At 38.5% G+C, this 27832-nt stretch overlaps 1 protein-coding gene across 1 annotated transcript; it reads right to left on the bottom strand.

Annotated features, from left to right (window-relative positions):
- Positions 1 to 27568, bottom strand: LOC131425567 (uncharacterized). Its single transcript, XM_058587549.1, has 6 exons — positions 26844 to 27568; positions 25961 to 26782; positions 25772 to 25883; positions 11747 to 14514; positions 11404 to 11675; positions 1 to 469 (listed from the first exon to the last, which is right to left on the bottom strand). Exons 1-6 carry the CDS (start codon positions 27384 to 27386, stop codon positions 79 to 81), a joined length of 4908 nt encoding a protein of 1635 aa, XP_058443532.1. The 5' UTR covers positions 27387 to 27568; the 3' UTR covers positions 1 to 78.
- Between the last annotated feature and the right edge of the window lie 264 nt (positions 27569 to 27832).

Consider the following 27832-nt stretch of genomic DNA (forward strand, 5'->3'; position numbering starts at 1 on the left):
TATACATAAAAATATTTTAACATAGAATTTGATAGACACGAAACATTCTAACACAGAACCTACTCACGTAACGTGTAATCACAGTGAATCATCCGATCCCGAGCACATCTGCGCTCGAAGTGCTTTCAGCTCATCACCCTCGTTCGAGCTCTGATCGCTGTCGCTTCCGATGGTAACAATTTTTCTCCTTCGCTTTGCCTTTGGCAGAGCTTTATGTTGTCGTTTGGCACGACGACGCTCCCGCAGAATAGCTTCCGCCCGTTCCAGCTCATCCAGTTCCGATTCCGTCTCTGGCTGTTCCGGACAACGGTCGTCTTCCATATCGTCTTCATGCACAATGAACGAACACTCTTCGTAGCGCGACCTGTCCTCGTCGTGTTGATATGGCACCTGGGAGTAAATGTCCGAGATGTTCAATTGACGCGCGGGGGCAGCCGGTATTTTGAATCCACCTCGCCGGACTGGACTTCTGCAAAATGAAATTGAAATCGGGAGGGTTAATTACGTGCATTGTATTGAAAGTATGGTGAAACGACCGTTAGTCGGAATAATTGACAACCGAATTAAGCTAGCAATTTTCAAGCAATGTGGGTATTTAATGTAACGCCTGATTTTCGTCGTGGGATCAAATTGTCGTCTGATTTGATTGGTACCTAAAACTGAAGACTGTAGTTTGCTTTGAATAAGCTTTCATGAAAAAAATTATAACGGCGTATTTGGTGACCGCTTTGATCTTGATACTATGATTTATGAAATGTTCGAATTTCATTGGGGTGCGTAGATCAGAGAATTAGTGAAAACCAACTGTTCCAATAGAATGACAAATATTAATTGAAATAAGAGGGATTTTAATATTGACCGAAATACACAACATGCTTAGGATTGTCAACCAGTGAAAATAGACATATTTTGAAGAAATGTTGAATATTTATAGAATGAAAAGGGAAGTCAATAGAGACTGAAAATTATTTGAATTTAGCTTTTTCAAGGTGCCCAGGGTTGATCATTTTTCAAACATTGTTTGTAAAATGTCTTTGCACCGGTTTGGACATCTTCTTTTGGGTGGAAATAGACGAGAAAAACACACGCGTCTTTTACGTTTTAATTTCATGACTGTACTTTATTCTCTATCTCTTTTCTCTGCTGCTCCGAAAACAAAATGTATCAAACAAGGTGGGAACAATAAAATGTAACTGAAAGAAATGTGGACTGTAGTTTTGATTCGTATTCATTCTCCCCCCGTTGAATCGTCAGGTTCAATCACCGGAAGCAGAGATATCTTAGTTACAGCTCTGTCGTATTCGCCGGTCGCCGTCATGACCGACACAACCCGGACAATACCGTCTTTGCCAGGAATCGTCGATGTTATGCGCCCCAACTTCCACTGCTGCGGAGGTGCATTATCATCACGCAGCAACACCAAAGCTCCTACTCTGATGTCCACCACGCTTCCATAGATGTTCCCTCATCAATTGCACGTGTTGCCACCTTGATAGACGGCCTATCTTCTCCTCTTTATACGATGGTTCGGGTACAGCCTGGCTTGGCCTCATAATCAAAAAATGTGACGGAGTTAGCGCCTGCAGATCATTCGGATCGTCCGATAATGGAATCAACGGACGAGAATTCATAATTGCTTCACATTCAGCTAAAAACGTTGCCATTTCTTCATAGGTTAGTCGAGTTTCTCCCACGACTCGCTTAAGGTGATACTTCATTGTTTTCATCCCAGCCTCCCAGATGCCTCCAAAATGAGGACTTCAAGGAGGGATGAAGTGCCAGGTGATACCATTGGAGCTGCAGAACTCGCTGAGTTTGTCCTTGAGCTGCTGTGAAGTGAAAAGATCTCGCCATGCTGCCAACTCGTGATTAGCGCCTACGAATGTCGTACCATTGTCGGAGTAGACATCACTTGGAAGACCGCGGCGACTGACAAAACGCTGCAACGCACCAATGAACGTTTCAGCCCGAAGATCGGTCACTAGCTCTAGATGTACGGCCTTGACAACCATACAAATAAAAACAGCGACATATGCCTTGTAGACTCTTGGCTTCCTTCCACTATTCTTGAGCATGAACGGTCCAGCATAGTCGATACCAGTTTTAGCAAAAACTTCAGCGGGTGTTACACGGTAACTTGGTAGATCCCCCATAAACTGATTCAACGGCTTAGGTTTGTATTTGAAACAACGATAACTAAGACCGACTACTCGTTTGATAGCCTATGTTGCCCTCACTGGCCACAGCTGCTGCCTGACGACAGACAGGAGTGCGTTCCGCCCTACATGGAAATTCCTCTCGTGTAGATACCGTATAACCAGATCTGTCACATGATGTTTGTGTGGCAACAGGATCTGATGCCTTCCTTCGTAAGGGGTACATGAATTCTTCAAACGTCCACCGACTCGAATACAATCTTCGGAATCGAGGAATGGTGCCAGACCAGCATATTCATTTCGTTTTATCAATTTCGCCTTGAACTGTTTCTGCAACTCAGGAAAAGCTTGTCTCTGAACTAGCTTGAAAATAGTCCGAGCAGCTTCATCTAACTCGTTCGCCGATAGAGGTTCAGTATTTCTAATCTTTGATCGTGCATTGGTAATGAAACGCCGAACGTACGCCCACGCCCGTTGTAAACGCTTGAAACTACTCAGCCTTGTAAAATTGAACGGCGGTTGCCGCTCCGTTGATATCAGAACTTGCTTCGATACTTTAATTTCCGGTAGCTCTTCATCCTTAAGTACAGCTATTGTAGAAACTACGGAAATGCCAGGTTGCCACAGTTCTGGCGACCCTCTCCACCAACGTTCATTTTCCAGTAGTTGATCTGGAAACTCTCCTCTTGACAACGCATCAGCTGGATTGTTCTGCGATCTCACATAGTACCATTGATAGTTCTGCGTAAACTCAACGATATTCGCAACACGATTGCACACAAATTCATTTAATGCCATCGGAGATTTCTTCAGCCAGTTCAGAACGATTTGTGAGTCTGGCCAAAGAAAAACACTGTCGAAGTGTACATTTAATGCCTTCATCGTCTTCTGGGTAAGCTGAGCTAGCACGAGTGCAGCACAGAGCTCAAGCTTCGGTATAGTTACTGGTTTCAGTGGAGAAACCCTTGATTTACTGCAAACAAGCTGAACGCTAATCGATCCGTTTTTGAATTCACTTCGGGTGTAAAGGCAGGCACCGTAGGCACCGCCTCGACGCGTCACAAAAGCCGTGTAGCTCGATTCGTGTGACGTCACATGGAATGACACATCGCTTCTTCTTAATGTTGCGTACTGATACCAACTGTTCACGAAATGACAGCCAAATTGCCATCTGATCCTCAGGGAGTTCATCCTCCCAGTCAAGTTGCAATCGCCATAGATCCTGCATCGTTAATTTGGCCAACGTAATCACTGGCCCTAGACAGCCAAGTAGATCGAATAATAGCCCAATTTCAGAAAGAACTATTCTCTTCGTCGGTCTCGGATTACTGCTTTCCAGCGGTGGAACATGGAAAACGAAGTAGTCTTCGTCGGGGTGCCAAATCAGCCCTAACGTCTTTATCGCATCATTGATGTTGGATTTCTCGAAATCCAACCTGGTTTCCTGTAGTTCCAGTGGTACATTCTTCAAAACTTCCTTGCTGTTAGAACATATCTTGTGAATACCGAAACCACCGAGGCTCACCATCTGCTTCAGTTGTGTGAAAAGATCAACCACCTCTGCAGCCGTTTTTCCTCCCGTCAGGAAGTCATCAATATAACTATCCTCTTTCACAACTCGTGATGCTATTGGAAAGTTCATCGCCTCATCTGATGCAAGTTGCATGAGTACTCGTGTTGCAAGATAAGGAGCACTTGAACAGCCGTAGGTGACTGTCGCTAACTCAAAAACTGCCATCTGGTTCATCTCGTTCAGCCATAAGATTCTCTGGAACTTCCTGTCAGCTTCATGTACTTGTACCTGACGGTACATCTTCGGAATATCGCCGGTCAACACTATCTGATTAGTGCAGAACCGCAAGATGATTGTAACCAGGTCGCTCTGTACCGTTTGTCCTACTAACTGAGTATCGTTCAGGGACACACCTGATGTGGATGCCGCTGAAGCGTCGAACACGACTCTAACCTTTGTCGTAGAGCTAGAATCCTTGTAAATTGCATGATGTGGTATAAAGTAGCACTGTGCCGGACTGTCGCATACTTTCTTCATATGGCCAAGGGCCTCATATTCTTTCATAAACTGTGCATACGGTCCACGTCGTTGTGGATTTTTGGCGAAACTGACCATCAGCTTCCCAAATCTTCGCCTGGCATTCTCGAAGGAGTCACCTAGTTGACCCTTGAGATCATTAAACGGAATCCTCATAATATGGCGGCCATCCTTGCCACGGATGTGAGTATCTTGGAAGTGTTTTTCCACAGCACGCTCTGCTGCGGTCATCATAGAGATTGTGTTGCATGTTTCAAGTTCCCAAAATCGGGAGAGAGTTCGATTTACATCTTCATGAGTGATGTTCATTTGGCAAATACGTTTCTGAACAATCTGCTTACTTGTTTTGACAGGTCCGCTCACAACCCATCCGAAAACTGTCTCAGCTAACATAGATAAATTTACTCCAAGCTTCATACGTCCCTTTTTGAGAACGTCATAAAAAACTTCAGCACCGATAATCATGTCGATATCGGCTGGCACATTGAACGTCGGATCAGCTAGTTCTATTGCAGGCGGCAGAGGCCACGGCTGCGTCTCGAACTTTCCTGTCGGTAGCTCGGTAATAGCAGGGATTACCAAAAAATCCAGCATTGTATTGTACTTTCCATCACGAGATGAAACTTTCGTTTGTATCAACTTATTCGTCGTCGTTTTCATGTTGTTTAGACCACATATCACTATCGATGGATCCAACTCAATCGGTACCATTCTCAGCTTCGCTGCTAACTTCTCGGTGATAACATTGGACTCCGAACAGCAATCCAGCAGTGCTCGACAAGTTGTCACAACATTACCGGAACCAGATACAAGCACCATCGCCGTAGACAGGAAGATGTGCTTCATCGTTGTTTGTGTACAGCAGCTTACCGTGCGTTGTTCGGAATTGGCCATATTTTCGGCTGGAACAGGATCAGCAGAACTCGATGAGTGACTACTGTCACTTCGCTTCTCAGAAGTATCCGTACGCTCGCGAACCTGGTGTAGAAGACTGTGGTGGCGTTTACTACAACTCTGGCACACCTTTTCCGTTTTGCAATCAATTGTGGGATGACCTTGTCGAAGACAATTAAAGCACAGACCTTTTTGCTTGATTATCCCGAATCGTTCTGTTACTGGTAACTTCTTGAAATCCGAGCATTTGTAAAAAAAGTGCGTACCGGAACAGTAGCTGCATGTTTCCTTTGTTGTTTGTACAAAAACTTTCTGTTGTTTCGATTTTACAGTAAGCTGCGATTGTTGCGGCTGACTGTGACTGCTTAATTTCTGAAGAACGCGACTTCGTTCTTTTACAAATTCCATCAGATCACCGAAAGACGGTAATTCTTCTCGGCTGAGTGACGATTCCCACAATTTTCTTGACTCTCGATCGAGATGCTTACTGACAATGTTTACCAGAATCATTTCTGACAAACCTTCTACAGGGAAGTCTCGATTTTTCAACGCATCGACATGTTTCGTACACACTTCGACCAGTTTCCGCAATTCATCTCCATTTGCCTTCGTCACCTTCGGCAGATCCAACAGCGCATCAATGTGGGTGTCGATTATCAGACGTTCATCCTCGTAAGCGTCCTCTAGCATTTTCCAGGCCGACTCGTAGTTGTTGTTATTGATCACGTCTTGGTCGATTTTTCCTGCCGCACTACCAATCAGAGAGTTTTCAAGATGGTAGAGTTTGATTGCTGTTGATTCACTGGGATATCGATTCATAATCGTCTGGAACATACATTTGAACGAGTACCAGTTTTCTAACTTCCCGTCGAAAGTGGGTAAAGGTACTTGTAGATGTGGAACTGCGTTAACTGCTTGCGGTCGGGATACATTTGATTCACCAACATTCTGCATAGTAGGTGCTAGTTCCATTCGCTGAACACCTGCGATCAAAGTCTGGACTTTCACATATAGTTTTTCATGCAGTCGCTCGAAATTCAAATATTCGACACGCAGATCATCTTTCATGTCCTTCGGGACAAGACCACAAATCTCGGAATGAACCTTTTCGTAATCATCATAGCACCGTCGGATCGTTTCCTGTTGCAGATTAAGGTAATAAATGCTGTGAACGGTTTCTTGTGCAAGGGATGCTTGTATTCTCATAATCTTTTCCATTATTAGATCACGGCGATCCGTCAAGGTATCTAGCAATTTATCCAATTTTTGTTGCTCCATTTTTGCTTTCTGCTCGTTTTTCTGCTGTGCGATAGAAAATTCCTGTTTCGATACCTGTACTCCAGATCCCGTCAACGCTTCCAGTAAATTCCTTCGAGTAAGAACACTGGTTCTTTGCAACGGTGTAGTATAATCTTGTTGTTCACTGTTACTGACACTTTCGTCACTCATTACATCTTTTTTTCATAAATGTTCTCGTGTAACATTGTTCATTTTGTGTTTCGAACGATTCGTCCGATCATCATTTTTTCGAACAGTTTGTTCTATGTTTCATCACTTATTTTTCACGGTTTTTCGCAAGTGCACTCGTCCAAAACCATCACTATGTCCACATCCGGATCCAGAAGGACCAAAAAATGTTTGTAAAATGTCTTTGCACCGGTTTGGACATCTTCTTTTGGGTGGAAATAGACGAGAAAAACACACGCGTCTTTTACGTTTTAATTTCATGGCTATACTTTATTCTCTATCTCTTTTCTCTGCTGCTCCGAAAACAAAATGTATCAAACAAGGTGGGAACAATAAAATGTAACTGAAAGAAATGTGGACTGTAGTTTTGATTCGTATTCAAACATGGGTTGAAAAATTCGAGAAAATACGGGAGTTCGAATAGTTTTAATGCAGAATCTTGCAGCAAAAATTATAATTTCAAGCCAATCCTAGAGACCGTTTTTTTTTGCTCTCTGAACCAACAAAGGGAGCGACAAATCTAATTTCGCCCGGGCGCAAATTTTCAGATATTGATTTGTCGATTTTTTGAGAAACTTAATATTTTAATTCTCGTAATCTACTTTACTATTTCTCCAACCTTAGGATATGTTGTGTCAAAAAGCTAATACATTAAAAAAATGAAAAACGAACATATTTTGACTGAAATCACTGAAAATTTTTTAGCGGTGTTCGTGGTTTGTGGATAGAGAGCGCTACGTTTTTATTTAAAGTTTTTTTTTAATTTACACTGTTTTACACAACATGTGATTTTTACACAACATGTGATTTTTTCAATGCAGAGTCAAAATCGTTTGAATATTTCAAGTCGAAATTTGGTCGTGATTTGCAAATTTTTTCATATTTTTATATTATTCATAGAAAGTGTAGGCTTTTTTACACAACATATCCTAATATTGGGAAAAAATTGTTAGATTTTTTTAAACCACTATAACATGAAAATGGTATTCATACATAGTAAAAGGGAAATTTTTCGTTTTTGTGTAACAACCTGTCAAAAATTTCAAATTTGGTGAATAAATGCAAGACTTCACTATTTTTGTTTTATATGTAAAAGAGGCCACAACCACAAATCATATCTACGTATTTTTCCTACAAACTATTGACATTTCTAGACAACATATCTAATCTAACATGGAAATGGTCACCCTAATAGCCCAATCAAAAAATACAGTTCTAATATTTTTCGATGCAGAACGATAGTACGCCAAGTATTATGAATTTCTGAGAGTATCTTTTTTTCATGGAATTGCTGCCAATAAAAACTTGAAAATTTGATAAAATTTGTCGATTTGAGTAATTCATTCGATTCTTAACTTCGCAAATAGGATCAGTAAGCTTCTCTGGTTCGAAGAGGCGAATGACTCCAAGGTTAAAACGCTTAATAATCAAACCAAATCATATCGATCTTGAAAAAAATGAAATCTTTCACCTGAATAATTTATGAAAGTATTCCAAAATTTATCTTATTTCGTTAGTAAACTTTTTTAAATTTGTCGTTAGTTTTTTTCTTTAATTTGTCAAATTGTGTAATTTGACGACCTTACGCTGCTTGAAAATAATTGAATCTAAACATTTTCCCTCTTCTTCCCTGTTCATCGAAATAAGCAAACTTGAGCAACTTGAGAAGGTTAAAATCTAGTAACTTACTAATAATACTTTCTAGTCTCTTTTATGCTGCCTCTTTTTAGGAAAACTTTAAAGTTATACGATTTTTTAGACGAATTTTCAAAGTTTTTCGTTTTTCATGTGAATTTTTAGAATTTTGCGATTTTTCGAAATTATGCTGTTATTTTTCATGCGAATTTTCAAAGTTATGCGACTTTATGATACGAATTTTCAGAGTTTGGGTTTTTTTATGCAAACTTTCAAATTTATGCTGGTTTTTATGCGAGTTTCCAAAATTATGCGTTATTTTGAATGTGATTTTTTGAGGTTATGCGGTTTGATGCAAGTTTTCGAAGTTATGCGATCAATTTTTATGCAAATCTCAAAAATTATGCGGTTTTTTATACCAATTTTCAAAATTTTGCAATTTTTTTTTAACTTCCAAAGTTATGCGAGTTTTTTATGCGAACTTTCGAAGCCAGGCGGTTTATCTGAAATTTTCAAAGTAATGCATTTTTGTGTGTCCAAAGTTTTGTGGTTTTTATGCAAACTTCCAGTTATGCACTTTTTTATGCAAATTTTCAAAATTATGCTGTTTTTAACGCAAATTTTTCGAAGTTATGCAGTTTTTCATACAAATTCTTAAAGTTTTGCGATATTTTATGTAAATTTTCAAAATAATGCGAATTTTTAAAATTTGCAGATTTTTATGCGAATTCTCATTATTTTTTAGCGAATTTTCAAAGTTATGCGATTTTTTTAATGCACACTTTAAAAGTTATGCGTTTTTTCGCGAATTTTCACAATTATGCAAAAATATTCAAATTTTTTAAAGCGATTTTTCGAAATTATGCGGTTAGTTTTTATGTGAATTTTCAAAATTATGCGGTTATCTTTTATGCGAATTTCCAATGTTATGCGGTTTTTTATACGAATTTTCAAAATTTTTTGCGGTTCTTTTTATGCTAACTTTTTTTTTCAAAGCAATGCGATTTTCCAAAATTACGCGGTTAAATGTTTTTTCGATATTAGGCGGTTATTTTTTATGCGAATTTTCAAAATTATGCGTTTTTTATGCGAATTTTCAAAGTTAAGCGTTTTTAGCAAACTTTTAGAGTTATGCGGGTTTTTATGCGAATTTTCAAAACTATGCGGTTTTTTTAATGAGCTTTTTTTTAATTATGCGGTTAGTTTTGATAAGAATTTTAAAAATTATGCGGTTATCTTTCATGTGAGTTTTCAAAATCATGCGGTTTTTTAAGTTTTTTCTAAATTAAGCGATTATTTTTTATACGAATTTTCAAAATTACGCGGTTTTTTAATGCGACTTTTCGAAGTAATGCGGTAATTTTTATGCGAATTTTTAAAGTTATGCGTTTTTATGCGAATTTGTTATACGTTATTTTATGCAAACTTCTAAAGTTATACGGGGTTTTTATGCGAGTTTTCCAAATTATGCTGTTTTTCTAATGCGAAATTTCGAAGTTCTGTTTTTCTGTGAATTTTCCAAGTTCTGCGCTTTTTAATCCGAATTTCAGAATTAATGTTTTTAATTGCGAATTTTTAAGTTATGCGGTTTTTTATACAAATTTCCAAAATTATGCGGTTTTCAAAGTTGTGCGCTTTTTATGTAAACTTTCAAAGTTAAGCGATATTTTTATTCGAGTTTTCGAAGTTATGCGTTTTTTTTAAAAGCGAATTTTTAAAGTTATGAGGTTTTTTATGTGGATTTTAGAAGTTATGCGGTTTTTAGGTGGTTTTTAGAAGTTATGCGATTTTTTTAATGCGAATTTTAATTTTTTTTTCTATGAGATTTGTTTAAGTTATGCGATTTTTTATGCAAATTTTCAAAGTTTTGCGATTTTGTTTATGCAAACTATCTATATGGGTCTTTTATTTCGATTTTTTTAAAGTTATGCGGTTTTTTAAGTGAAATTCAGTAGTTATGCCTTTTTATGTGAATTTGTAAAGTTATACGTTATTATATGTAAACTTCCAAAGTAATACGGTTTTTTAATGTGAGTTTTTTGAATTATGCTGTTTTTTAAAGCGAAATTTCGAAGTTCTGTTTTTATAAAAATTTTCCAAGTACTGTGCTTTTCAATCCGACTTTTTGAAGTTATGATTTTTCTATCGCGAATTTTTAATTTATTCAGTTTTTCCATGAGAATTGTCAAAGTTGTACGGTTTTTATGTAAACTTTCAAAGTTAAGCGATATTTTTATTCGAATTTTCGGAATTATGCGTTTTTTTAAAGCGAATTTTTAAAGTTATGCGATTATTTATGTGGATGTTAGAAGTTATCCGCTCCCCGGAAAACGACCTAAATGGTTTAAGCCGGGGTAAAATAAATTATACAAAAAAATAGAAACTATGCGGTTTTTTTTTATTGCGAATTTTAGTTTTTTTTTGGGAATGTTTAAAGCTATACGGATCTTTTATGCAAATTATTCAAATCATGTAGTTTTTCACAAATTTTCAAAATTATGCGTTTCTTATGCGAAGCAATTTTTCAAAGTTAAGCGTTTTTTATGCGATTTTTTATGCTGTACGTAACCCTCGCATAAAAAAAGACTGTGTATTAACTTTCCTCTTTATCCAAATTTAAATATTTTTCAAAAATTGTCTTTTTGTACCTTGAAAAGGCTTCAAACTACGATTATTGATCGCCTCCACAGTAGTAATTTGAAATTTAACCATTTCATAGAATAGTATCGAGGTGATAGTTACCACTAATGACGCCATTTTACATTTCATGAAAGTTTATTACCAGTATTGAAATTCGCACCGAAAAATGTATCTGGAAGCGGTTTCAAGAATCTGCGAAATACAGTTTCGACTCTTTGCTGCTTAAGGTTTAAACAGTAAAAAAGCATCATTGAAGAACAACAAAAACAGACGAGGGTTCATATTACTGCTTTCCGTCTTTCTGGCATATTTGCGAAAAGAGACGAACAGCACGAAACAAGCTATATTCGTAATGTTGTCATTCGATAAAATTATGATTTTCTTCATCACAATTTAAACAGAAGATGTTATGACAGATTTTTCATCTTCGACTCATCAGTGCATAGCAGTTTAAATTGAACATTACCTTTTCGGTTAAGCTTAACTCCACTCGAACATCAGCACAAAACTTACTTAAGTTCGGCTTTAAACCTCGTCGGACTCCCCTTTTTCTCGACTTACCTTATAGATTGCAAATATTTTGCTCGCATATCGACTGCATCCTCCTCAACCGGCCCATGATGAATAATGGAATCATCGATTAACTGCGACAGCACACCATTGTTGTCATGGTCATCGTCATGGTCCTCCCCTCCGTCGTCGTCGTCGTTGGACACATCAGCTTGACTGAGCAGAAAGTCACATGCATTGTTACGTCGTTTCCGGCGCCGCTTTCGATGGGGTGGATCACAAAGCGAGGATGCGGGTTTCGTTTCAGTTGATGATTTTATGTTCTATAGTGTGAAGGGAAGAAAAATAAAAAGTTCTAAAACCTGATAGCACCGGTCTATCGCACCGAACTCACCGATCGTGCCGTTTGAAAGATATCTTCTTCGTCACTTTCCCGTGAGGGCATCTCTTGCTCGGAATCACTACTACTGACGATTGCCTTTCGTTTCGTCCTCGGCACAATCACCGAGCTGTTGTCGGTTGGTAAAGCGGCGTCGGTCGAAACGTTACTCCGATATAGGCTAGATCTTCGTTCGAGCTTTTGTCGGAAGCAATCAGACGGAACAGCAGCATTCGTGGATGAACCATTTTCGTCGACTGGTCGACAGGAAGCAAAGTACGCCGATTGTATCAATCCATTTGACAAGACTCGCGACACGGGAGCTGAATTCACTTCCAAACTGTGGTGGGCGTTATTAACTTTCGCAAGACGTAAACGGGTAAAATTAAGTTTCTTTCGCATCATTGAAGGTGATTTTTCCTCGCATTCTGGTGAATGTTGGTGTTTACCGGACGAGGTCGGTGTCACCGGAAGCATTTCTTTCCAAGGTTGCTGCTGTAATCGGTTAACTGCGATTGGTTCGTTTTCTTTCTGTGAGCCCTGACTGTCTTGTTTGATGTTAACCAATTCAGCAGGAGCAGGAGTTAATTTCTGAGAACTTTGATTTTCACCAAACAAATCATCATCACTCTCGGCAAACAGATCCTCCAAGTTTCCAATATCCAAATTTTTCTGAGATGGATTGGAAAGCGTGACCTGGATTTCTTGGGAGTTTGGAATGATTTCGTCACTTTCAGGACCATCCATCAAATCTTCGAGGCAACCCTCAATGTCCAAATTCAACTCTCTTTTGCGAGCAACGTCACTGTTTTGAGTGGTCACGGTGTCCACAGTTTCGTTTCTAGCAGCAAGAGTCGCCTTCACAGGAGACTCGTCATCTGAAAAACCATTTAGAAAGTCTTCCATTGGAATTTCGCCCGGTGGAGACTTTTTCGGTGTGATTTCAATAGCTTCCTCCTTATCGAAATCTTCAGGATCCTCGATTTCCGCCGCCAGGAAAGCAGCTTCCTGTGCTTCCAACTCCAGCTCTTTGCAATCAAATAAACTCCTGCTTAGTTCAGTGATGTGCTCCGTCGTAGTGCTATCGCATGGCTCCGGCTGGACAGCATCTAGACGATTAAGGAAGCTGGTGTCTTCCTCGAATATCTGATCCAATCGACTGAGTCCGAAATATTCCAGTACCATTCGGAAGCTTAGGTTGGTCGACCGATTGGACACGGGAGAGGCGGTGCTGTCCGAGTTTCTAGCTTTCTGTACAGAGCGATTGAATGCTCTCAGTAGAGGACTGTTGGCCATGTTTGGCGGTGTTCGCTTACTGTTTCGAATCAGCTCAGCAACGCGAGATTTGGATTTGTTTCGATTTATGGGCGTCGCTTCGTCTTCACACGTCGGCGGTGGTTCAGGGGGTAATTCTGGGACCAGTGGTTGATAGTTAGATTCATCGGGTTCTATCAATGTTGGAAGATAGAACTGAGAATCAAACAGATTGCTTGTACTTAGGTCATCCGGGAACTGAGCTGAAGGTGATGGATTACAGGTTTTATTCTCGGATTGTTTATCCAAGTTATTCTTGCTTCCAATGTGGGTAGAAAATCGGGCAAACAACTCGTTGTATTTCGAAACCTGATCATCGCTGATCTCACCTTGAAACTGTTTACTAACAATTTGATTGTTACTCCGATTGGTGAAGGTTTGGTAAGCATCGATATCTTTAATGCGTTCTTTCAGAGAAGATCTACCACCGAAAATGCTCTCCGCGACACGCATCTCCGATTTCAGACAATCACCTTTGTCATCCAGAATGATTATATCATCATCTTCGCCTCCTTCCATGGCTACTTCGAGGATGTCAGTTTTTTCCACCAAGGTTTTCAGATAGCTCACATCACTTTCTAGAAAAAATTTCTTCAAAGGATTCGGACATAAAATCGAGTTGTGAACCTTTTCATTTCGCAGTTCGATCAGCTTCTTGTCATTGATGTACTTCTCCCGTTCCAATTTCGCTCTGTACCGCAGTAAGGGTTTCATTAATTTCTCCAATTGTTGTTCTTGTTCTGTTTTCCCCAACCGGATCGAAGTGTCTACCGGAACCTTGAAGCTTCCGTTGGAATTAATGGTCGAATCTGCTGAGGTATCCTTCTTCTGAGGACTTGAGAATATGTCTCTGTCTGTGACATCCAAATCCGTGTTAGTTTTGCGGAAAAAATTTCTCACATCTTGGGTTCCTCGAATATTGTCCTGTTTTTTTCGCTTCTTTTTAGAACTAGAAGTTGTTTCTGTTTCGCGTGATTCTCCTTCTGATTCTAAAATTGAAGCACGCTTTTTTCCTCGCCTCGTTTGAGCAACATTCGCGGCATCAGTGCTTTCTTCCGGAACTTTAATCCAAGTCTCCACACACTTCGGCTCAAACTCCGGTGGCACTAACCGAGGGGACTGTTTATACAACAAACGCAGGATCTCCTTGCTTCTGGATAGTTTCTGATTGATTTTATCCTTCGACGCTAACACCTCCTTCAACGTTTCGTGTTCCTTTCCTTCCGTCACCAACATCAGAACTCGGCCAACCCGTTGTCTGCCGGTGCGACCGATCCGTTGTACGAACCGGGTGGGATTTCTCGCAATGTCGAAACAAATAATCAGATCGACCTCGCCGACATCGATGCCCTCTTCGGCCACACAGGTAGCGATCAGTGTGTTGCACAAACCCGACCGAAAATCTTTCATGGCCGCGATCTGCTCTTTTTGTGTCACCGCCCGCAAACCACCGCTGGTACCACCTTGACCTGCAATTGAGTTACAATTAATAAAGAAATGGCTCTAAACTATGTCGGCATTCAAAGTTACTGCAAGGATAAGTAATCGAATAAATTCGTTAATCAAGTTTCTACAGTGACGGAAAAAAGTATTTGGGTATTTCTTCTCAATTAAGTACAATTTTATTTCTCATATACCAGTGTAGAGAGGACCAGGGCAAAAATGGACACTCGTAATAATACGAACCCTACAATTGTCTACAATTGTTTTATGTTCATTTGACATGTCGTCCACTCGTGTTTGTCGATTTTTAAGTCAAAAGTATTATTTTCTAGATCCAGAATTTTTGGGTTGTAGAAAACATTCCCAGGAGCAATTCACATTCGGTTAGTTTTTGCCTTTCTCTATAGAATGGTGTTAGAATTGCTGGAAATATCGACCTTCGAAAGGAGCCTCGGAGACCCAAAGTGTTCTATACCATTCGACTCAGTTCGACGAGATCGGAAAATGTCTGTGTGTGTGTGCACTTTTCGAAGATATTTATACGCGCTCAATTTTCTCAGAGATGGATGAACCGATTTTAACAAATTTATGCTCGTTTAATAGCTACTGTCGGACCATTGATCAAGTTCAAAGATCCAACGGCTGTGACTTTTGGTTCCGGAGATATGAGTGTCTAAGTGACGTAACCGACAAAACCCGTTGTATTTTTACCGTGCAAGTTTCTCGGAGATGACCAAACAGATTTTAACAAGCTTAGGCCCGTTTCGAGATGACACTAAATCTCGGCGTTTCATGCAATTTTTTGGTTTCGGAAATTTCATGGTGATTTTTCAAGATCTATGAAAATTCCACTAAGTGGACTAAGAAGGGTTTTTTTAGATTAGCATCACTCTTCTCATACAAATAGAAAACGCAAATGTCAAGCGCTTGGTTGGAAAAATGATGCCTACTATGGGATATAAACACTGAAGAATGCTTTTGTGAACTACTCGATTCAGTCAATCAATTGGTGTCAAAAAGGAGCCCAAATTAGACTGTTTTGAAGAAAGAGAAAGGCATTATCACACCACTAGGTGGATTATTAAGGGTTTTTTTTAGCTAATGTCAAATCAAATGATGTTTTCTATGACAAAATATGGTATTTGAGGTATTTTGCCCCACTTTAGGATTGAGGTTTTTTGCCCACTTTGTAAAAATATCCACCAAATGTTGTAATATTTTTGAAAAACCCTTTCGCAATAGGTAATTTAATGTGATTAGCTTCAAATTGATGCAACATGAGTTACTTAACATAGATTAAATCCATAAAATTTGTTAGATGGGCCAAAATACCTCTATTACCCTAATTTTGTTTTTGTTTTAGGAATTCGCAAAATCGAGACGAAGCAGTGGTTCGAAAATGAGCATGCCTCGTAACTCCAATAACACTCTAAAGGTAATGCTTCGTAACACCTGTAACTGACAAAAAACACGCTTGTAACACTTCGTAGCATACATCCATTTCGTAGCATATCTGAGCTGTGCTGAGCTGAGCTGAAGTAGATCGCCCGTAGTTGCACTTCGTGATTTACCGAATAAGTGGAAATGTACAATGAACCAAGAAAATGAAGCTTGGGAGAAGCAAATCATTTTCACCCACTCTCTCTTAACTTTTTATTAAATGATCAATAACGGCGTTGGCTACAACCACAGGCTGTGCTACTGAGGGAAAGGAAGGAATGTTAGTCCGACACTCGTAGTTTCTAGAGACCGCGGGTACCACTGTATTTCCACGAGCATCACGGGATAGGAGATTTGTTAGTAGGGAGGGAAGGAGATCCGGATATGTTTTGTTAAACAATATGATCTCAACAAAACCTGATTTTCGATACTCATAAGAAATATAATAAGTAAGAAAAATATTAAAGGAACGATCTCACCAGTATCCCTTTTCTCTTGCTCGCTCTGCTGTCAGCAACGCGAGATGAAACACGACCACTGAACGAATAGAATAAAAACACTCACGAATGGGTCCGCTGCAGACCAACCCTAGACCTTCAGTCTGAATGACACGATCGACTTGTAAACTTTCACACATTCCATAGAAATCCGACAACACCGACAATGACATGCAGACGGCGCTTCGATCGGTTAACAGGTTAGCACGTTGAATTTTGGGGCGGCAAATTCAAAGTATCCGAATAAAATCAATAAGTAACGTAACGAGGAATATAACAAAAAGTGAATATGTTTGAACTGATTTAATAAATGGTATTCTCAAATCCGTTACATTTGTCTGAGGATGATGATTCAAATGCTGAATAAACAAACAGATTGTTCTAAGTGAGTCAAAACTTTTGAAGGAGTTCGCTTTCACATCTCATCCAAGTCAGTCGATAAAACAAAACCACTTACGTTCGGGACGGAAGAAACCAAGTACAGTATTGTGTAGTGAACAATAGAACGACCTCGAAATGAGTGAGTGAACCAAACGAACAAAAGCTCCGCCGGTACAAAAGAATACAACTATTGTTGACTTCAGGCAGTGCAAAATTCAACCTTCGATACGAGAAGGTTTGCTTAAGAAGCAAATGCATCTTGACATTAAACGTGTGCATTTACTTCAATGCAATAAGACAAATAATGTTGTTTACATCCAGTTTTATGAAGAGTTGGATGCAATTCAATTCGCAAAAGACAATAACAATGTGCACTATGCGGAGCACGAAAACATTAAGTACAACATTCCGGTATATATGGAAGATAATGCTATAGAAGTGCGTGTGTATCATCTTCCCTCAAGCGTAATCGATCCTCATATTCGCAAAACTATGTCCCAATACGGGGAGATTCTCTCTATCGAAAAATAAAAGTGGAAGAACTTTTTCCCCGGTATTCTAAATGGCGTACGTTTGTTACTCTCGCGCTTGAAGAGGCCTATACCTTGTTATGTGACTTTCGGTCAGGATACAAGAATTCCGTGCAAATCACTTGTTACCTATGACAATCAAATGACCACATGTCAATATTGACAAAAAGCTGTTCACTACGGTAAGCCATGTGATAAACTAGACAAGGAGACAACCACACCAAAGGACAACGGTGCTTCCTTCACACCAGCCCCAAGCAACCTCAGTACACCTGTGACAGCCACCAACAACAGTGAAGCATCCCCTTCAACGACACCATCAGTATCCCCTATAGAACAGAGTACACCAGCTGCAGTTAACAACTTACCCTCCAACCAACCAGCAACTGCAACCAATTTACAACAAGGCGAAATCAACAACAATACCACCGATGCGGCAATGGATGACGAGACGAACCACGTACAAAGTGCCCCTCAATCCTCGCAGGAGGGAAAAGGGTGACAACGAGATCCAATACGAAAAAAAAAATTTAAAAAATCGGCTCAATCGGCACGTAAAACTTGTACGCAACAAGGCCTGAATGAAAATATCTATTAAATTAAAAAAAACGTTTGAATGGCATTGTAACGCTTCGTAACACCTGGGAAAAAGTAACGCTATAACTCACAAAAAGTAACACATGTAACACTTCGTAACACTAGTATCTCATAAAAAAAGTAACGCATGTAACGCCTCGTAACACCTATCGCTCACAAAAAAGTAACGCATCGTAACACCTATATCTCACAACATAGCAAATGCATGTAATGCTTCGTAATAGGGTAACAGAGGTATTTTGGCCACTTCATATATTTTGGCCCACCTAACCCACCTTTGTTGGATTTAATCGATGTTAAGTAACCCATGTTGCATCAATTCGAGGCTAATCACATTAAATTACCTATTGTGGAAGGGTTTTTCAAAGATATTACTACATTTGATGGATAGTTTTACAAAATGGGCTTAAATAAAACAAATCCTAAAGTGGGCCAAAATACCTCTGTTACCTTACCTGTAACTCACAAAAAAGCATTGCATGTAACGCTTTGTGTCACTCACAAAACAGTAACGCATGTAACGCTTCGTAACATCTATCAATCATAAAAAAGTAATATCTACACGAATATTTTGCAGGTAAACGTAAAACTGCAGGTGTTATTAACTGAAGAAAAAGTAATCAAAGAGAAACTCTCATTCGTTCAATTAACGGTAGGGGAGACTGGGGCCAAAATGGCCACTCACAATAATTCGAACACTAATGTCACTTTCGCTTGATGCTTTTCAAATTGTTTGTTTGAAGCTAGTTTCTGAACTAGTTCCAACATTGTTGAACTGAAAATTTAGTCAAACGTTCAGTATTTTTTTTTAATATTCTTCCCTGAGTTGAATTATGTTTCAGGTATCTCGATTTATAAATAGGAAATACTGGTTACGACAAGCAGAGCTAATAAAAGTCATTTTCATTGATTCAAAATGACGAGACATTACTGTCACTCTCAGCTTCGCTTGCAAACTATGAGAACGAAATCCATGTCCAGTCAATGACAAAGACTGTCCCAGAAAGTATGGACGCACTTTGATTGCGCTGTAACTAATTCACAAGTGTTAGATATTCAAATTTTATTCGATATACTGATAATATTAGACTACAACAACAGAATATTATTCTCAACATTTTCTACTTAGCCATTGTAGACTAGCTGGCGCACCTTCTTGCGAACGTTCCTCATTAAATTCCGTACAGACTTCCTGGCGACAAGTTTTGACACTTTTTTCCAATCTTTTTCGAACTGTTGAATGGTTTCGGCTGCCGAGACATGTTTCCTAAGATATGTCTTCGTTGATGCCCAAAATTCCTCAATTGGTCGAAGTTGTGGGCAATTTGGTGAATTCATGTCTTTTGGGACGAAAGTGACATTTTGGTAGTATACCATTCTACCGTTGATTTCGAGTAGTTATCCTCAAAGGTGTTATCCTCACCGAACTTCCTGATTGCATTTCGCACGGCTTTTTCACTTACTTCTTGCATTTTTGCTATCTTTCTCAGTGACAGTCCGCGTTCTGTGCACCATTTGTACACAATTTTTCGACGTTGTTCTGCTGAAAGTCCACGCATTTCGAAACAAACCAATAAAAAAGGAATAAACAACTGCACAATAGGGTTAGAGAAGAGTGTAAACAACATGACGCAGCTTTTAAAATTGACAGATTCTGAACCATTGTGAAATGGCAGCGGTTTTTGGTTGCGTCCATACTTTCTGAGACAGTCTTTATTATGCAGTGTCCATATTCAACCGAAGCTTTGAGAATCGAAAATGACAGAAAAAGATTTCACAATAACTTTTACCTGCTGGTGCTCGAATTTGTAGTAGTTTTGGTTTCCCAAGAGGCTCTGGGATGTAATTACTTCGATTTGTCATATTTTATTCACTTTTTATAGTCAAGCGTCAAAAAATTATACATTTATTACTACACAAAATCTGAGTAGTACCAAAATAAGAAGTGTGCAAAAATATGTTTATAAATTTTTAAGTATTTTTCATGGCAAGAAACACATTGTCAAAAAAAAATCTATACCTTCCTGAGATCCACTTGAAAGGTCTTTAATGTCAAAATCATATACACTGAGATCTTTTTTTATGCGGTTTCTTACGCGACTTTTTTATGCGAATTTTCAGAGTTATGCGGTTTTTTATGCGAATTTTCAGAGTTATGCGCAGTGGTGGTAAAGCATCGATTCCGAACACGCAAAACGTGTTCGTTCCGAACCAAAAAGCGAACCACCATCGCGAGTATGAATTTGCCGATACCATCGTTCGAGCAAGCATCGCCGAACCAAGAAGCGATGCTGATGGTAAAGGAACCGAAGCTTTATGTCGTTTTCGTTTTTAATTTGCACTACACCGGTGCAGTGCTACACTAAGGCATGAATAAACGAACAAAAATGAAGAAAACATACACAGTAACCATTGACTACAATAAACGATTCCATTGCACAGAGCTACACCAAACTTTTGAAGAGTGCTACACCAGTGGTATCGGTGCAGAAAAAGTGTAGCACTGGTGTAGTGCAATTGGTAAAAACGAACGGTTTTAGTGCAGGCTTCGCTGCATCGGTGTAGTGCAATTTAAAAACGAAAACGACATTAGTTTGTGAGCCTATCGTTACTAGTATGTTCATGAACATTCGATTCGAGTACTATAGGCTGTTGCTTCGAATGAACCGAACTTTGTCAGCTGCGGCTGGACGTTTCAGTTTTTGGGTAGCTTAGCAGAGTATGGTAATTTTGTACATTTCCAGCGAGCGTAGGGTGGCTCAATATGACAAATTGAAAATGTTTTAACATTTGCAAATTCGATATTGAATAAATTGGTGAGTCAATAGCAATTAAAATTGAGTAATTTTGGGCATTTGCAACGAGCGTAGGGTGCCTCATCTCATTTCGATGCTCTATTGATTAGTGAATAAATAGCAGTTCGAATTGGATAATTTTTTACATTTTCAGCGAGCGGGGGTGACGCAATATGAAAATTTGTAAATTTTTTGATTTTTACTAATTTGATGTTTTATTAAATATTTATTTATTTATTTATTTATTCAAAAGCAATTGAAATTTAACAATTTTGGACATTTTCAGCGACCGTATTGTGGTTCTATTTGAAAAATCGACAAAAATTGTATCTTAGAATAATTCAATGGTCTGTTGATTCTGGAAAAAAAAATTTACATTTTTATCGAGCCTAGGGTGGTACAATATGAAAATTTGCATATATTTAGACTTTTGCTGATTTCATGTTCCATTTAATAGTGAATCAAGAGCAATGTAAATTTGATAATTTTGGACATTTTCAACGAGCGTAGGGTGGTGCTATTTGGAAAATTTAAAATTTTTTGACTAATATCGATTCAATGTCCTATTAAGTGGTAAATCAATAGCAATTCCAATAGGATTTCCAATTTACAACGAGCGTAGTGTGGTCCTATATGAAAAATGTTAGTACACTGAGGTCTTTTTTTATACGGTCTTTTTTTATGCGGTTTTTTTACGCGACTTTTTTTATGCGAATTTTCAGAGTTATGCGGTTTTTTTTATGCGAAGTTTCAGAGTTATGCGGTTTTTTTAAGCGAATTTTCAGAGTTATGCGGTTTGCCCTTCTGCGGTCTTTTTTTATGCGAAGTTTCAGAAATATGCGGTTTTTTTTATGCGAAGTTTCAGAGTTATCCGGTTTTTTTTATGCGAATTTTCAGAGTTATGCGGTTTTTTTTATGCGGTTTTTTTATGCGGTACGTAAGTTCGCATAAAAAAAGACTTCAGTGTATTTGAATTTGCAGATCCGATGCTTTATTGATTGATGAATGAATTAAATTCGAATAGAATAATTTTATACATATCTTGTGGGCGTGGAATGGCTTAATATAAAAATTTAGGATTATTTTTTCTTTTGCTAATTCAATGCTTAATAGATAGCAATTGGAATATTAGAATTTTAAGCATTTTATTCGGTGGTAAGGCAGCTTTATATGAGAAATTGTGAACTATTTTTCCAAATCGGATGCTGTATTGATTAATATATAAATAGTAGTGGTGGTGAATAATCGGATTTAAACATGCAAATCGTCGACGTGCCTGTGATTTTGATTGTAATTTTTAACGCGCTATTGCTTTGCTCATCAACTGAAATAGAATTTAGTTTTGATGATGTAGGTAGGCATTTCATCGAACCATAAATAATAAAACTACGCATCGAATAGAGCTCAATTGGCCTTCGCCGATGGTCTGCCAACTGAATGGTTTGGTACATATTGCTCCACCGAACAGCAAGCGAATGAACAGCTTTTGCATATTTTTGCTAGGAAAACATTTCTAAACAAATATGTATGAAGCATTGGTGCTCGGTTCCCGCTTTAGCGCTGGCATGAAATTGTAAATAGTTTAAAAATTACAATTTCTATATAAAGCCATCCAGCGCTCGCTGAGAATATCCAAAATTAACAAACGTAGCTCGCTCGCTAGAAACGTCCAAAATCATCCAATTCTACCTGGTACTGATTCGCTCATCTATTGAACATTAAAATACCAAAAATCAAAATATTTTCAAATTTTTATATTAAACCCCCCTAAGATCGCTGAAAATGTTCTTATCATCATCATGAAAATCATCTTATTTGAACTGCTATTAATTCATCAATCAATAGAGCATCGAATTGACATTAGTCAAAAACTTTACCATTATACAGATAGAACCATCCTATGGTCCCTGAAAATCTCAAAAATGAGCAATTTGTAATTGTTATTAATTCACTATTAAATGAAACATTTTATCAGCAAAAGTTAAAATACTTACAAGTTTTCATATTGCGCCATCCTACACTTACCGAAAATGCCCAAAATTATTCAATTCGAACTGCTATTGATCCAACAATCAACAAACCATCGAATTGGTATTAGTAAAAAATTTTACAATTTTTCAAATAGAAAAACCCTACGGTGGCAGATAATTTCCAAAGATTTTCTACTATTTAATAAATCATCGAATTAGTAAAAAAATCCAAATTTTCAAATTCCGCCACTCTACGCTCTCTGAAAATGTCTAAAATTATCCAAGTTGAACTGCTATTGATTCAACAATCAATAGAACATCAAATTTAAATACGCTCGTTGAAAATACCTGAAATCACTTAATTTTCTTTGCTATTGACTCACCAGTTTATTAAACATCGAATTTGCAAGAGTAAAAAAAATCCCTGTTCATATTGAGCCACTCTACGATTGCTGAAATGTTCCAAAATATTCAATTCTTATTGTTATAGATTCTATAACCAAAACCATAAAATTTGCAAAAGATCCAAAACTTACTATTTTCCATATCGAGCCACCCTACGCACACTGATAATGTCCAAAATAATACCATTTGAATTGCTATTGATCGATTTATCAATCGAACAAAACATTTTTTTTGTGCTGATCACGTGTGCATTGATAATTTCAAAACCAGGGTGCGAGAATTGAAATCAACAAACCATCGTATAGAACGCAGTTTACTCGGCCCTCGCCGATGGTCCGCCAACCGAACGGCTCGAATCAGATTGCTTCGCCGAACACCGAGCACAGAACACCTTCGCATTAACCGAGGGAATAGCTTTCGAACCTATCGCATGCTTACGCTCGGTGAACATTTTTGAGTAAATTTTCAGAAGCATCGGCGTTCGGTTCGCAATTTACCACCACTGGTAGTGAGAAGAAAGGCTAGTTATCGTCCTTTGGATTGATTTTTGGAATACTTTCTCTTTGAATTTATATAATGTTTGCGAATTACAAATAGAACAGTTTCATTAATTCAAAATAAAACATTTGATCAGATTTGCCTGTAGTCGTACAGTTTTTTAAAGTTTTCCAGAATTTATTTCACTCCTGCGTTTAAGGATCAAATAATAGTGCAAAGGACTTCCATTATTGAAAAAAAAGGCGGGTGGGTAATGTCAGAGACATAACTGGATGTCATGAATACGAAAACAACTGACATGTTCCTTAACACTTCCGAATATCAATTGTATGAATTATGCACGCATTCCCCTTTTTCACATTTTTCGCAAAAACAAAGAAAGCTTCACTTGATCTCGATTACTGTGAATTTCACACAGCGAAAAGTGCACAAATCTAACCAAATTGTTCTTGATTTGCACTAAACTGAGGATAATTACCTGCGATTTGCGAAAAACAAATCCTAATAGTTCTTTAGAAAAATTTTAGAGCCATTAGAACGGCTGATATTGTGTAATGCTCTCCACCGTTGTTTTTTCCCCAATGCTAATGACTGGCAGCTGTGACGTAATCGCTCTTGTCGAAAGCGAAACTAGCTTTGCAAACGACACAAAACACATCTGCTCGCAGTGGCGATAGAATCCAAACTGATTCAATTTTTGTTAAGAGATTTCCTTTTATGTGATTTCGTTTGTAGCTTTTTCACTAATGGGCGGTCCTAACAACTATAAAAATAGCCACATACAGATTTTTAATGTCGATTATTTCATTTCGGATTTGCATAATTTATTGAAAGAAACTATCAATATGCTGCAGGGATTCGTTTCCAGCATTCAGAAGAGTCAAATTGCGAAATTCTCTACGACATTAAACTCTGGAACATTTTTCGCTTCACTTGATCTCGATTACTGTGAATTTCACACAGCGAAAAGTGCACAAATCTAAGCAAACTGTTCTAGATTTGCACTAAACTGAGGATAATTACCTTCGATTTGCGAACAACAAATCCTAATAGTTCTTTAGAAAACTTTTAGAGCCATTAGAACGGCTGATATTGTGCAATGCTCTCCACAGTTGATGCAGCATTATAAAAAAAATCGAACACTCTTTGAATTTTCTATCAGTTAAATAATCAGCAACTCAACTCACCAAAGCATTCATTAGAGTTTACAGCGTTTACAGAGCTGCTAGATAGATTTTGACAGATCGAAGAAAATTTTATAACCAAACGCTTAATAGTCAAGTTAATGATCAAACTAATGAACGAACGGGAAGCTGTTGGAAATTCAGTAAATATTTGCCGAATTCTGTGTAATTGTCCAAGTAAGTAAATTTTTTGCCACTATTCGTCATTCTATAATTTAGAGTGATTCATACATTTTTCATTCGAAAATAAATTTATTTTATTCAAGAACAAAGCAAAACGTTTCAACGGTATACTCTTTAAAAGTCATTGCTTTTACCGTGAAGGAGGTGTTCGGGAAATTGAGTCTCCAGCAAGAGAGTGTATATGCTATCGAAGAGTATATGCATTCGCTTGCTGGATAGTCGCCTTTGAACTGTGTGCAAAACGGTGTGTCGCGGCTACACACCGTGTTCGCTTGAGTATATTGAATATCAATTAGCTATTGAAGAATTGAATCGACGTGGTCACCATATCCCATGTATTTAGCATTTTTTTGACGATTCATTCAATTTACTTGAGTTTGAACGATTACGATTTTCACGATTTTTTAAACATATTTCGCGGCCGCGGAAAACCCAAATTTCATTTCGACTCAGATTGACGGAAAACTGGACGTGTATGGATAAGAGGGATAAGACGATTCCAGAAACTGCGAATATTCTTTTCCGTCACTGAACTTCCGATCCGAAAAAAATATATTTTAATTTGAATTTATCAATGCACAGAACCTCTGATGCAGACATATAGTGAAACTCTGATTAGATAACACAATTTACAATTGGCTCAATATACGAGTCATGATACTGTCTAGCAAGAGATAGTGATCGTTCTTCTTTTTCATATTTCTCGTTTAATATTGGATTCATAGAAACCTCGAAGTAATTTTTAGCAGTTCTAAAAAACTTGGTCTTCATTTTTCATTTAACACAAATGTTACGTGACTTACCAACGATACACTTCGGTCTGATAGTCGGCCTATTTTGCAGCAATAATCGGTGAATCATGGCAACCGAATCGCGAAACTCACAGAAGATAATCACTTTCGAGTCTGGATTGTTCTGCAATCAAATAATCTTTTATTAGTTCCACAAATCATAACACTCAGCGTGACAAAACCATTCGGAGTATTTCTCACCTGAAAATGTTCCTTCAAGTTTCTCTCCAAAATAGCAAACTTCGGATGTCCAAAATCAATAGGCTCATCGGTAGCCAATTTCGGAACAGTCCCGTTCGGCATCGTACCGGTATTGTTGCAAATTGCCAGTGGGTTTCGTCCGTACACTTCCCTGAGTTCGTTCAGAAAAGCCTTCAAACGTAGATCCTTCATTACAAAGTATTTCTCATTCTTGCTATTACTATTGCTACTATCATCTTCGAAGAAGTTCAGAAATGCTCGAGTTCCGTGTCGAAGCAGTAGCTCCAATGCACAGTACAAGCTAACACAGGTACTAAAATCCGAATTGATACTGGAGTAGTTCGGGTGTTTGTTGATAAGGCAGGCTTCGTGGAATCGTTTTTGTTCCATTAGTAACCACCCACGACTTAGTGACCCACTGTGACCGGAGATAACATTTGCATCTAGCAACCGTCGGACGTACGGGTCCACAATGCAAATGTAGTCGTCTCTTATTTTCGTCAGTGTCGGTCCCAACGGGATTACGATCGTTCGAATGTTCTTTTTGAACGTGTATGGTGACACGTCGATCGAGTTATCCCAGCGAACCTCGATATGAGCGATTAGGAGATTTCTAATTACCTCCGCTACGTCTTCAAGTGTACGACCGGGAGTTGCCGAGAGTGCCAGAATACGAAAGTTCCGGTTGGTGGCCGAAATTGTTCTGATCACCTCAGTATACGCATAGCGTCCTTTGGCTTTATGAGCTTCGTCAATAACAATTAACTTGACACTGTCGGTTGGGAAATTTTGCTCCGGGTTGTTGAGATCCGCTTGAACAACCTGCAATAAAAAAAAAACGCTTTCAAATAAACCAACCAATACCATCAAAACACGGACTAACCTGCGGTGTAACAAAGAAGACCCGCTTCTCTTGCCACAAACCGGTGCGATTCTTTTTCTGCTGTCGACCCGTCATCTCCGCAGTGTCCGTTTTCGGAATACCCATTATCTTGTAGCAAGCCTCTATCTGTTGAGTAACTAGAGGCCTTGTAGGTGCCATAAAGATGACCTTTCCTCTGGGATACCACCGATAGATATTGTACATAACTACAGCCGCTATGAAGGTTTTTCCCAGCCCGGTCGGTAGGACTACCAGAGAATTTTTGAACAACGCCGCCTGTGTAATCGAGAACTGATATTTGCGAACAGGATAGTTAGTCGGATAGATCCAGCTACTGCCGACATTGTTGTCAAATCCCTCGTAACGGTCATTCTTCCGGAGCTGCATCCCATCCACCAGCTGGGAAAACGGTTTGTCCAACAGCTGGAGGACACTTTCGTCGCAAATTTCGCTATCATCGAAAGCATTGTGACTTGAATGGGAATAGTCACCTAGCGAATAACTGGTGGCGTTCAGCACTCCTTGCCGAACGGATTGATCCATCTCACAAATTGGTTTATTTTCCAACAAGAGGGCAAACGTTACACAAACAAGATTTACATGATTTAGCGAAGAAAATTTGAACTGTTTCGCACAAAATTATTTTGCGTTGGGAATGTTTACAAGTTTCGTCCTGATGAGTTGCCCTCTAAGAAAAACTCGTTCTGCGATTGACAATTGAACGAAAAGCATATCCGATCAGGCGCACCACCTAGGTTTTAGTATTAGAACTAACACATCGATAATCGAATTGATCGAATCATGTGAAATGATATTTTCTGTGCTTTCTCATATCACGTGATTTCGCACTAAATATATATTGAAGAACGTCGAAAAACATGTATTTGTTTGTGTTAAAAAATAAATATAATGATCGAAGCAAGCAACTAGGTATGAAAAAAAAATTTTAGACAGGATAAAATTTGATTTATAGAAGGATAGAATACATT

This window comes from Malaya genurostris, chromosome 1, assembly GCF_030247185.1.
Source record: "Malaya genurostris strain Urasoe2022 chromosome 1, Malgen_1.1, whole genome shotgun sequence".
Classification (NCBI taxonomy): Eukaryota; Metazoa; Arthropoda; class Insecta; order Diptera; family Culicidae; genus Malaya; species Malaya genurostris.